At 45.9% G+C, this 13,424-nt stretch overlaps 1 protein-coding gene across 1 annotated transcript in view; it reads left to right on the top strand.

The window, feature by feature from the left end:
* crocc2 (ciliary rootlet coiled-coil, rootletin family member 2) overlaps positions 1–13,424 on the top strand; it is a 157,023-nt gene that overhangs the window by 84,776 nt on the left and 58,823 nt on the right. Inside the window, exons 14-16 of the mRNA XM_029697372.1 lie at positions 10,307–10,489; positions 12,366–12,510; positions 13,258–13,404. Of these exons, the coding sequence (XP_029553232.1) occupies positions 10,307–10,489; positions 12,366–12,510; positions 13,258–13,404 (475 nt within the window). The remainder of the gene's footprint in view (positions 1–10,306; positions 10,490–12,365; positions 12,511–13,257; positions 13,405–13,424) is intronic.

The following is a 13,424-nucleotide window of genomic DNA, read 5'->3' as shown; positions in this document are numbered from 1 at the left end:
AGCACTGTGCCATGCCAGGGGATGGTCTGGTTAATATAGCACTGTGCCATGCCAGGGGATGGTCTGTGTTAACATAGCACTGTGTCATGCCAGGGGATGGTCTGGTTAATATAGCACTGTGCCAGGTGATGGTCTGGTTAATATAGCACTGTGCCATGCCAGGGGATGCTCTGGTTAATATAGCACTGTGCCAGGGGATGGTCTGGTTAATATAGCACTGTGCCAGGGGATGGTCTGGTTAATATAGCACTGTGCCATGCCAGGGGATGGTCTGGTTAATATAGCACTGTGCCAGGGGATGGTCTGGTTAATATAGCACTGTGCCAGGGGATGGTCTGGTTAATATAGCACTGTGCCAGGGGATGGTCTGGTTAATATAGCACTGTGTCATGCCAGGGGATGGTCTGGTTAATATAGCACTGTGCCAGGGGATGGTCTGGTTAATATAGCACTGTGTCATGCCAGGGGATGGTCTGGTTAATATAGCACTGTGCCAGGGGATGGTCTGGTTAGTATAGCACAGTGTCATGCCAGGGGATGGTCTGGTTAATATATCACTGTGCCATGCCAGGGGATCGTCTGGTTAATATAGCACTGTGCCATGCCAGGGGATGGTCTGGTTAATATAGCACAGTGTCATGCCAGGGGATGGTCTGGTTAATATAGCACTGTGCCATGCCAGGGGATGGTTTGGTAATATAGCACTGTGTCATGCCAGGGATGGTCTGGTTAATATAGCACTGTGCCATGCCAGGGGATGGTTTGGTAATATAGCACTGTGTCATGCCAGGGGGTGGTCTGGTTAATATATCACTGTGCCATGCCAGGGGATGGTCTGGTTAATATAGCACTGTGCCAGGGGATGGTCTGGTTAATATAGCACTGTGTCATGCCAGGGGATGGTCTGGTTAATATAGCACTGTGCCAGGGGATGGTCTGGTTAATATAGCACTGTGTCATGCCATGGGATGGTCTGGTTAATATAGCACTGTGCCATGGGGATGGTCTGGTTAATATAGCACAGTGTCATGCCAGGGGATGGTCTGGTTAATATAGCACTGTGTCATGCCAGGGGATGGTCTGGTTAATATAGCACTGTGCCAGGGGATGGTCTGGTTAATATAGCACAGTGTCATGCCAGGGGATGGTCTGGTTAATATAGCACTGTGTCATGCCAGGGGATGGTCTGGTTAATATAGCACTGTGCCATGCCAGGGGATGGTCTGGTTAATATAGCACTGTGCCATGCCAGGGGATGGTCTGTGTTAATATAGCACTGTGTCATGCCAGGGGATGGTCAGGTTAATATAGCACTGTGCCAGGGGATGGTCTGGTTAATATAGCACAGTGTCATGCCAGGGGAAGGTCTGGTTAATATAGCACTGTGCCAGGGGATGGTCTGGTTAATATAGCACTGTGTCATGCCAGGGGATGGTCTGGTTAATACAACACTGTGCCATGCCAGGGGATGGTCTGGCTAATATACCACTGTGTCATGCCAGGGGATGGTGTGGTTAATATAGCACTGTGTCATGCCAGGGGATGATCTGGTTAATATAGCACTGTGTCATGCCAGGGGATGGTCTGGTTAATATAGCACTGTGCCAGGGGATGGTCTGGTTAATATAGCACAGTGTCATGCCAGGGGATGGTCTGGTTAATATAGCACTGTGTCATGCCAGGGATGGTCTGGTTAATATAGCACTGTGTCATGCCAGGGGATGGTCTGGTTAATATAGCACTGTGCCAGGGGATGGTCTGGTTAATATAGCACTGTGTCATGCCAGGGGATGGTCTGGTTAATATAGCACTGTGCCATGCCAGGGGATGGTCTGGTTAATATAGCACTGTGTCATGCCAGGGGATGGTCTGGTTAATATAGCACTGTGTCATGCCAGGGGATGGTCTGGTTAATATAGCACTGTGCCATGCCAGGGGATGGTCTGGTTAATATAGCACAGTGTCATGCCAGGGGATGGTCTGGTTAATATAGCACTGTGTCATGCCAGGGGATGGTCTGGTTAATATAGCACTGTGTCATGCCAGGGGATGGTCTGGTTAATATAGCACTGTGCCATGCCAGGGGATGGTCTGTGTTAATATAGCACTGTGTCATGCCAGGGGATGGTCAGGTTAATATAGCACTGTGCCAGGGGATGGTCTGGTTAATATAGCACAGTGTCATGCCAGGGGAAGGTCTGGTTAATATAGCACTGTGCCAGGGGATGGTCTGGTTAATATAGCACTGTGTCATGCCAGGGGATGGTCTGGTTAATATAGCACTGTGCCATGCCAGGGGATGGTCTGGCTAATATACCACTGTGTCATGCCAGGGGATGGTGTGGTTAATATAGCACTGTGTCATGCCAGGGGATGATCTGGTTAATATAGCACTGTGTCATGCCAGGGGATGGTCTGGTTAATATAGCACTGTGCCAGGGGATGGTCTGGTTAATATAGCACAGTGTCATGCCAGGGGATGGTCTGGTTAATATAGCACTGTGTCATGCCAGGGGATGGTCTGGTTAATATAGCACTGTGCCAGGGGATGGTCTGGTTAATATAGCACAGTGTCATGCCAGGGGATGGTCTGGTTAATATAGCACTGTGTCATGCCAGGGGATGGTCTGGTTAATATAGCACTGTGTCATGCCAGGGGATGGTCTGGTTAATATAGCACTGTGCCAGGGGATGGTCTGGTTAATATAGCACTGTGTCATGCCAGGGGATGGTCTGGTTAATATAGCACTGTGCCATGCCAGGGGATGGTCTGGTTAATATAGCACTGTGTCATGCCAGGGGATGGTCTGTGTGGAATATTCAGTTCCTTACGTTCCTTGTTTTTATAGCAGTTAGAAAAAAAAGTGTCTCTGGATTTTCCGTAACGATCTTGTTTTTGTACTCTTTCCCGTGCCTTGTCATTTTTCACATCCAAGGGGTACCGTATTGTAATGACCTCTACACAGAGGGTTAGGGGGCTTCAAAGGCCTCTGCATTTAGGTGGGGTGAGGCTGTGAAACTCTCCTGCCGTTGTTGGACTCAAGGGCTTTGACACTTTACACTTCAGTGTTAATCAAGTCAAATCAATGTTTATTTGTCACTTGCGCCGAATACAACAGGTGTAGACCTTACAGTGAAATGCTGAATACAACAGGTGTAGTAGACCTCACAGTGAAATGCTGAATACAACAGGTGTAGTAGACCTTACAGTGAAATGCTGAATACAACAGGTGTAATAGACCTTACAGTGAAATGCTGAATACAACAGGTGTAGTAGACCTCACAGTGAAATGCTGAATACAACAGGTGTAGACCTCACAGTGAAATGCTGAATACAACAGGTGTAGTAGACCTTACAGTGAAATGCTGAATACAACAGGTGTAGTTGACCTCACAGTGAAATGCTGAATACAACAGGTGTAGTAGACCTCACAGTGAAATGCTGAATACAACAGGTGTAGTAGACCTTATAGTGAAATGCTGAATACAACAGGTGTAGTAGACCTTACAGTGAAATGCTGAATACAACAGGTGTAGACCTCACAGTGAAATGCTGAATACAACTGGTGTAGTAGACCTTATAGTGAAATGCTGAATACAACAGGTGTAGTAGACCTTACAGTGAAATGCTGAATACAACAGGTGTAGACCTCACAGTGAAATGCTGAATACAACAGGTGTAGTAGACCTCACAGTGAAATGCTGAATACAACAGGTGTAGTAGACCTCACAGTGAAATGCTGAATACAACAGGTGTAGTAGACCTCACAGTGAAATGCTGAATACAACAGGTGTAGTAGACCTTACAGTGAAATGCTGAATACAACAGGTGTAGTAGACCTTACAGTGAAATGCTGAGTACAACAGGTGTAGTAGACCTCACAGTGAATTGCTGAATACAACAGGTGTAGTAGACCTTACAGTGAAATGCTGAATACAACAGGTGTAGTAGACCTCACAGTGAAATGCTGAATATAACAGGTGTAGTAGACCTCACAGTGAAATGCTGAATACAACAGGTGTAGACCTCACAGTGAAATGCTGAATACAACAGGTGTAGTTACGAACCGGCTCAGAGTTCGCAACAAAAGGGAGACAACGTGGAGACAAGGAGTATCAAAAATATATATTTATTAGATAGCACAACCAAAAACAAGGTGTCTGCATGGAGAGAGTCTCCCCAATGACTGTGGAAGAGTTGTCTTTATCCTGGGACACACCCGAGCCCAGGTGTTTTCCATGTAGCTGACGACCCTTCCAACTCCGCCCACTGGCATCCTAATAAGGAACAAGAGCAAAGAGAAAATACAGCAGACAGAATGGGAGGGTCGTCACACACCCCCCCATAAAACCAGGGGACCAACAAGGGCCCCGGAACAACGTACCAGCCCCTGCGTCCCAAATTGACACGTGCCCCTGCGTCCCAAATTGACACAAGCCCCTGCGTCCCAAATTGACACAAGCCCCTGCGTCCCAAATTGACACAAGCCCCTGCGTCCCAAATTGACACAAGCCCCTGCGTCCCAAATTGACACAGGCCCCTGCGTCCCAAATTGACACAGGCCTCTGCGTCCCAAATTGACACAGGCCTCTGCGTCCCAAATTGACACAGGCCTCTGCGTCCCAAATTGACACAGGCCTCTGCGTCCCAAATTGACACAGGCCTCTGCGTCCCAAATTGACACAGGCCTCTGCGTCCCAAATTGACACAGGCCTCTGCGTCCCAAATTGACAAGAGGTTACATGTTCACCTTCCACTTGCCCCAGCCAACCTCCTTCTCCCCAGACCTCAGCATCCTTTGCACACAGGAAGCAACATTTAAGAGGAAAGGAGAACACAAGACCAGGAGGGAACAGACAGGAAAGTTAGAACATGACAAAACCAAACAATGGTCAGTCACATAACACTCAGGAACAGGGCACACGAGACCGTATTAGCTACAAACATCTCCCAACGGTTCATAGTCACTTCTCAACGGTTCAGTCATTTCCCAACGGTTCATAGTCACTCCAACGGTTCATAGTCACTCCAACGGTTCATAGTCACTCCAACGGTTCATAGTCACTCCAACGGTTCATAGTCACTCCAACGGTTCATAGTCACTCCAACGGTTCATGCTGAGCACACCAGACCACAACAAGAGAAAATACAATCACACCAGGCACCACAGAAAAGAGATGAGATATGGAGCTTCCCCAAAACCTACAATAACTCAACCCTAGTCTTCATGCAGATTTGCGGTGGGTAATTATGCACTGTAGCCTGCTGGCAAGGAAGTAACCCCCCAGCACGCTGGTAGATTCCACCAAGCCACGGATGTGCTCCCGAGACAACTGCTCAGTCCACAGACACCACACAAAAATAACAAACATTAACAATGCCCAACATATTCCAAAATGAAACACGTCGCTAAGCCTATCAGGGGAAAAAGGCTATAGCTCCGGGTAGTAAGTTTCACTACCCTACCCAAATCTCCCACCGAGGTACACAGCTGATTGTACTCACCTCAGACCAATGTTACCACAGCGAGTAGAACAAGCGTTTTCAGGCTAGACAGGACCTGTAAACTAACCAATGTACTCTCTCCAACGCAGCACACAAACCAAACCAACAAAGGCAACCAGTACTGAGCACCAAACTCAAACTAACAAACCAAGCACCTCAAATTAACATACCTCCACGTTTTCTCCCAAACACAAGTTCAAGATCCCGGATGAGCTCCCACTTGTTACGAACTGGCTCAGAGTTCGCAACAAAAGGGAGACAACGTGGAGACAAGGAGTATCAAAAATATATATTTATTCAATACCATAACTAGCACAACCAAAAACAAGGTGTCTGCATGGAGAGAGTCTCCCCAATGACTGAATACAACAGGTGTAGACTTTTACAGTGAAATGCTGAATACAACAGGTGTAGACCTCACAGTGAAATGCTGAATACAACAGGTGTAGACCTCACAGTGAAATGCTGAATACAACAGGTGTAGTAGACCTCACAGTGAAATGCTGAATACAACAGGTGTAGTAGACCTCACAGTGAAATGCTGAATACAACAGGTGTAGACTTTTACAGTGAAATGCTGAATACAACAGGTGTAGACCTCACAGTGAAATGCTGAATACAACAGGTGTAGTAGACCTCACAGTGAAATGCTGAATACAACAGGTGTAGTAGACCTCACAGTGAAATGCTGAATACAACAGGTGTAGACCTCACAGTGAAATGCTGAATACAACAGGTGTAGACTTTTACAGTGAAATGCTGAATACAACAGGTGTAGACCTCACAGTGAAATGCTGAATACAACAGGTGTAGACCTTACAGTGAAATGCTGAATACAACAGGTGTAGACCTCACAGTGAAATGCTGAATACAACAGGTGTAGTAGACCTTACAGTGAAATGCTGAATACAACAGGTGTAGTAGACCTAACAGTGAAATGCTGAATACAACAGGTGTAGTTGACCTTACAGTGAAATGCTGAATACAACAGGTGTAGTAGACCTTACAGTGAAATGCTGAATACAACAGGTGTAGTAGACCTCACAGTGAAATGCTGAATACAACAGGTGTAGTAGACCTCACAGTGAAATGCTGAATACAACAGGTGTAGACCTCACAGTGAAATGCTGAATACAACAGGTGTAGTAGACCTCACAGTGAAATGCTGAATACAACAGGTGTAGTAGACCTCACAGTGAAATGCTGAATACAACAGGTGTAGTAGACCTTACAGTGAAATGCTGAATACAACAGGTGTAGTAGACCTTTACAGTGAAATGCTGAATACAACAGGTGTAGTAGACCTCACAGTGAAATGCTGAATACAACAGGTGTAGTAGACCTCACAGTGAAATGCTGAATACAACAGGTGTAGTAGACCTTACAGTGAAATGCTGAATACAACAGGTGTAGTAGACCTTACAGTGAAATGCTGAATACAACAGGTGTAGTAGACCGTACAGTGAAATGCTGAATACAACAGGTGTAGTAGACCTTACAGTGAAATGCTGAATACAACAGGTGTAGTAGACCTCACAGTGAAATGCTGAATACAACAGGTGTAGTAGACCTCACAGTGAAATGTTGAATACAACAGGTGTAGTAGACCTTACAGTGAAATGCTGAATACAACAGGTGTAGTAGACCTTACAGTGGAATGCTGAATACAACAGGTGTAGTAGACCTTACAGTGAAATGTTGAATACAACAGGTGTAGTAGACCTTACAGTGAAATGCTGAATACAACAGGTGTAGTAGACCGCACAGTGAAATGCTGAATACAACAGGTGTAGTAGACCTCACAGTGAAATGCTGAATACAACAGGTGTAGTAGACCTCACAGTGAAATGCTGAATACAACAGGTGTAGTAGACCTCACAGTGAAATGCTGAATACAACAGGTGTAGTAGACCTCACAGTGAAATGCTGAATACAACAGGTGTAGTAGACCTTACAGTGAAATGCTTACTTATGAGCCCCTAACCAACATTGCAGTAAAAAAACAACAGTAAAAAGACATACAGTAGAGAGGCTATAGACAGTAGAGAGGCTATAGACAGTAGAGAGGTTATATACAGTAGAGAGGATATATACAGTAGAGAGGTTATATACAGTAGAGAGGCTATAGACAGTAGAGAGGTTATATACAGTAGAGAGGCTATATACAGTAGAGAGGCTATAGACAGTAGAGAGGTTATATACAGTAGAGAGGCTATATACAGTAGAGAGGTTATATACAGTAGAGAGGCTATATACAGTAGAGAGGCTATAGACAGTAGAGAGGTTATATACAGTAGAGAGGCTATATACAGTAGAGAGGATATATACAGTATAGAGGATATATACAGTAGAGAGGTTATATACAGTAGAGAGGCTATATACAGTAGAGATGCTATATACAGTAGAGAGGCTATATACAGTAGAGAGGTTATATACAGTAGAGAGGCTATATACAGTAGAGATGCTATATACAGTAGAGAGGCTATATACAGTAGAGAGGTTATATACAGTAGAGAGGCTATATACAGTAGAGAGGATATATACAGTAGAGAGGTTATATACAGTAGAGAGGCTATATACAGTAGAGAGGCTATATACAGTAGAGAGGATATATACAGTAGAGAGGTTATATACAGTAGAGAGGCTATATACAGTAGAGATGCTATATACAGTAGAGAGGTTATATACAGTAGAGAGGATATATACAGTAGAGAGGCTATATACAGTAGAGAGTTTATATACAGTAGAGAGGCTATATACAGTAGAGAGGCTATATACAGTAGGGAGGCTATATACAGTAGAGAGGCTATATACAGTAGAGAGGCTATATACAGTAGAGAGGCTATATAGAGTAGAGAGGCTATATAGAGTAGAGAGGCTATAACAGTAGAGAGACTATATACAGTAGAGAGTTTATATACAGTAGAGAGGCTATAACAGTAGAGAGGCTATAACAGTAGAGAGACTATATACAGTAGAGAGGCTATAACAGTAGAGAGGCTATATACAGTAGAGAGGCTATATAGAGTAGAGAGGCTATATAGAGTAGAGAGGCTATATACAGTAGAGAGGCTATATACAGTAGAGAGGTTATATACAGTAGCGAGGCTATATACAGTAGAGAGGCTATAACAGTAGAGAGACTATATACAGTAGAGAGGCTATATACAGTAGAGAGGTTATATACAGTAGAGGCTATATACAGTAGAGAGGCTATATACAGACACCGGTTAGTCAGGCTGATTGAGGTAGTATGTACATGTAGATATGGTTAAAGTGACATAATGCAGATAGCCCGGTTAACCAATGTGCGGGAGCACTGGTTGGTCGGGCCAATTGAGGTAGTATGTACATGAATGTATAGTGACTATGCATATATGATAAACAGAGAGTAGCAGCAGCGTAAAAAGAGGGGTTCGGGGGGGCACACAATGCAAATAGTCTGGGTAGCCATTTGATTACCTGTTCAGGAGTCTTATGGCTTGGGGGTAAAAACTGTTGAGAAGCCTTTTTGTCCTAGACTTGGCAGTCCGGTACCGCTTGCCGTGCGGTAGTAGAGAGAACAGTCTATGACTGGGGTGGCTGGGGTCTTTGACAATTTTTAGGGCCTTCCTCTCTACACCAGGACTGCCTGGTGTAGAGGTCCTGGATGGCAGGGAGCTTAGCCCCAGTGATGTTCTGGGCCGTACGCACTACCCTCTGTAGATGAGAATGGGGACGTGCTCGGTGCTCCTTTTCCTGTAGTCCACAATTATCTCCTTAGTCTTTGTTACATTGAGGGATAGGTTGTTATTCTGGCACCACCCGGCCAGGTCTCTGACCTCCACCCTATAGGCTCTCTCGTCGTTGTTTGTGATCAGGCCTACCACTGTTGTGTCGTCTGCAAACTTAATGATGGTGTTGGAGTCGTGCCTGGCCATGCAGTCGTGGGTGAACAGGGAGTACAGGAGGGGACTGAGGGGGCTCCAGTGTTGAGGATCAGCGAGGCAGATGTGTTGCTACCTACCCTCACAACCTGGAGGCGGACCGTCAGGAAGTCCAGGATCCAGTTGCAGAGGGAGGTGTTTAGTCCCAGAGTCCTTAGCTTGGTGATGAGCTTTGAGGGCACTATGGTGTTGAACACTGAGCTGTAGTCAATGAATAGCATTCTCACATAGGTGTTCATTTTGTCCAGGTGGGAAAGGGCAGTGTGGAGTGCAATATCTGTGGATCTGTTGGGGCGGTATGCAAATTGGAGTGGGTCTAGGGTTTCTGGGATAATGGTGTTGATGTGAGCCATTACCAGCCTTTCAAAGCACTTCATGGCTACGGACGTGAGTGCTACGGGTCTGTAGTCGTTTAGGCAGGTTGCCTTTGTGTTCTTGGGCACAGGGACTATGGTGGTCTGCTTGAAACATGTTGGTATTACAGACTCAGACAGGGACAGGTTGAAAATATCTGTGAATACACCTGCCAGCTGGTCAGCACATGAAGTTGCAGTCAGATCTGTTCTGCAGGTTTCTGTTGTGCTTATTTTACTAGTCGTTGGTTTGCCAGAGCATTTGCTGTATAGTCCTTGGGAATAATAATCTTTGGTAGTATGAATCTTTCCAGGTAATTTTGTCCAAAATCAGGATGTAGGTTTGGAGTTTTGATTTGGAGTGAAGGTTATGTTGTGGAGGGTAGTATCCTATATATATTCTTGTGGAAAATTCCAAGTTTATCCAACTCTAAATCTTAGATATTTTTTAAAACGTGCTCTGTCTCTCTCTCTATCTCTCCATCCGCCCCCTCTCTCTCTCTCTCTCCTCCTCCCCCGAGTGAGAAGGTCAGCATGGAGAAGCTGGTTGTGGGCCTCCAGCAGAAGACAGAGTCCCTGGGGGCAGAGCTGGAGGTGATGAGGGGGTCGGCTGGGGATCTCCAGAGACAGAGAGACCTGCTCCGCCAGCAGAGAGACGACCTGGAGAGACAGCTGGAACGCCAACGCACCGAGGCCCAGAGAGGGTAGATCTAGGGAAACATTACACACACACACACACACACACACACACACACACACACACACACACACACACACACACACACACACACACACACACACACACACACACACACACACACACATACATGAGGAGGAGGAGGAGGAGGAGAAAGAGAGAGAGAGCATCATCCCTCCATCCTGCTGGTTTTCTATCTGTTTGTTGAGAGTTGAGATCAGGAACACATGTCATTCTCAGAGCAGAACAGAACCCAGATCACTCTCTATTAAAATGTAAAAGTTTTACATTGCGTTACTTCATTACAAACTCATGTTAGAGGGATGAGAGAGTAGATACAGTTGAGAGAGTATAGAGAGTAGAGAGAGAGTAGAGTAGAGAGAGAGTAGAGAGAGAGTTGAGAGAGATGAGAGAGGAGAGAGAGGAGAGAGAGTTGAGAGAGTTGAGAGTATAGAGAGAGAAGAGAGAGTTGAGAGAGAGTATAGAGAGGAGAGAGACAGTTGAGTGAGAGAGGTGAGAGAGAGGAGAGAGAGATGGGAGAGAGAGGAGAGTGGAGAGAGGAGAGACAGAGAGAGAGAGAGAGTTGAATGAGAGTGACTTTGTTGTTTTGAGGTTTCTCCCTCTGTGCAGAAATGTGATTATGTAAGAACGAGAGCAGGACATGCGATTCAGAGATCCAGGACTAAACTATTCCAGAGATACAGGACTAAACTAATCCAGAGATACAGGATTAAACTAATCCAGAGATACAGGACTAAACTATTCCAGAGATACAGGACTAAACTAATCCAGAGATACAGGACTAAACTATTCCAGAGATACAGGACTAAATTAATCCGGAGATACAGGACTAAACTAATCCAGAGATACAGGACTAAACTAATCCAGAGATACAGGACTAAACTAATACAGCGATACAGGACTAAACTAATCCAGAGATACAGGACTAAACTAATCCGGAGATACAGGACTAAACTAATCCGGAGATACAGGACTAAACTAATCCGGAGATACAGGACTAAACTAATCCGGAGATACAGGACTAAACTAATCTAGAGATACAGGATTAAACTAATCCAGAGATACAGGACTAAACTAATCCAGAGATACAGGACTAAACTAATACAGCGATACAGGACTAAACTAATCCAGAGATACAGGACTAAATTAATCCGGAGATACAGGACTAAACTAATCCAGAGATACAGGACTAAACTAATCCAGAGATACAGGACTAAACTAATCCAGAGATACAGGACTAAACTAATCCAGAGATACAGGACTAAACTAATCCAGAGATACAGGACTAAACTAATCCGGAGATACAGGACTAAACTAATCCAGAGATACAGGACTAAACTAATCTAGAGATACAGGATTAAACTAATCCAGAGATACAGGACTAAACTAATCTGGAGATACAGAACTAAACTAATCCAGAGATACAGGACTAAACTAATCCAGAGATACAGGACTAAACTAATCCAGAGATACAGGACTAAACTAATCCAGAGATACAGGACTAAACTAATCCAGAGATACAGGACTAAACTAATCCGGAGATACAGGACTAAACTAATCTAGAGATACAGGATTAAACTAATACAGCGATACAGGACTAAACTAATCCAGAGATACAGGACTAAACTAATCCAGAGATACAGGACTAAACTAATCCAGAGATACAGGACTAAACTAAAGGGAATTCACTAGTTTTGACCATTAGATTTCAGCATTTCTCCGTCTCCATTCTCTGTGATATGGATTCATGTCTGTTAGGGAGTGTTTATAAAACACATTGTCTGTTTGAGCCCCCATGCCTGTGTCCGTGTGTGTCCATCCGTTCTTACGTGTGTGTGTGTGTGTGTGTGTGTGTGTTCAAGTGAACGAAGTCTGGAGCAGCTGGATGGAAAGAACAGTGACCTGCGCAGGGAGCTGGTGACAGTCAGGGAGGCTCTGAGTCAGGTCACCCTGCAGAAGGAGGTCCTAGATGATGAGAAGAGTAGCCTAACCCTGGCTCTCAGCAAGGTGACTGACCCCTAACCCCTAACCCTGGCTCTCAGCAAGGTGGCTAACCCCTGACCCCTAACCCCTAAACCTGGCTCTCAGCAAGGTGACTGACCCCTAACCCCTTACCCCTAACCCCTGACCCCTTACCCCTAACCCCTTACCCCTAACCCTGGCTCTCAGCAAGGTGACTGACCCCTAACCCCTAGCCCCTGACCCCTTACCCCTAACCCCTAACCCTGGCTCTCAGCAAGGTGACTAACCCCTAACCCCTAACCCCTGACCCCTTACCCCTAACCCCTGACCCCTAACCCCTTACCCTGGCTCTCAGCAAGGTGACTAACCCCTTACCCCTAACCCCTGACCCCTTACCCCTAACCCCTGACCCCTAACCCCTTACCCTGGCTCTCAGCAAGGTGACTAACCCCTTACCCCTAACCCCTGACCCCTTACCCCTAACCCCTGACCCCTAACCCCTAACCCTGGCTCTCAGCAAGGTGACTAACCCCTTACCCCTAACCCCTGACCCCTTACCCCTAACCCCTGACCCCTAACCCCTAACCCTGGCTCTCAGCAAGGTGGGCCTTAACCCATCTAGTCGTTGGCCTCGCCTCACAATGTATAGACTGCTGTGAAAGACTGTAGGAAAGACTGTGTGGGGGGATATCCAGCTCGAAGGACCATGCAGAAGGGCCACCATGCAGTACCTCCGTCAACAGATAAAGCCTCTGGTACCCCCCCTGGTAACCATGGTTCCCCTGCCTACAGATGGAGGCCCAGAGTGCAGAACAGGAGCTGTCAGTCACCAAGCTACAGTGCCAGGAGGCGGGCCTAAGAGACTCTCTGGCCAAGATGGCTGCCCTGAGTGAAGGCCTGGCCAACGACAAGGTGGAGCTCAACCGCATCCTGCTACAGGTCAGTGTTACTACTATACG

Source organism: Salmo trutta, chromosome 17, assembly GCF_901001165.1.
Source record: "Salmo trutta chromosome 17, fSalTru1.1, whole genome shotgun sequence".
Lineage (NCBI taxonomy): Eukaryota > Metazoa > Chordata > Actinopteri > Salmoniformes > Salmonidae > Salmo > Salmo trutta.
This window is presented reverse-complemented; position numbering and strand designations above follow the sequence as displayed.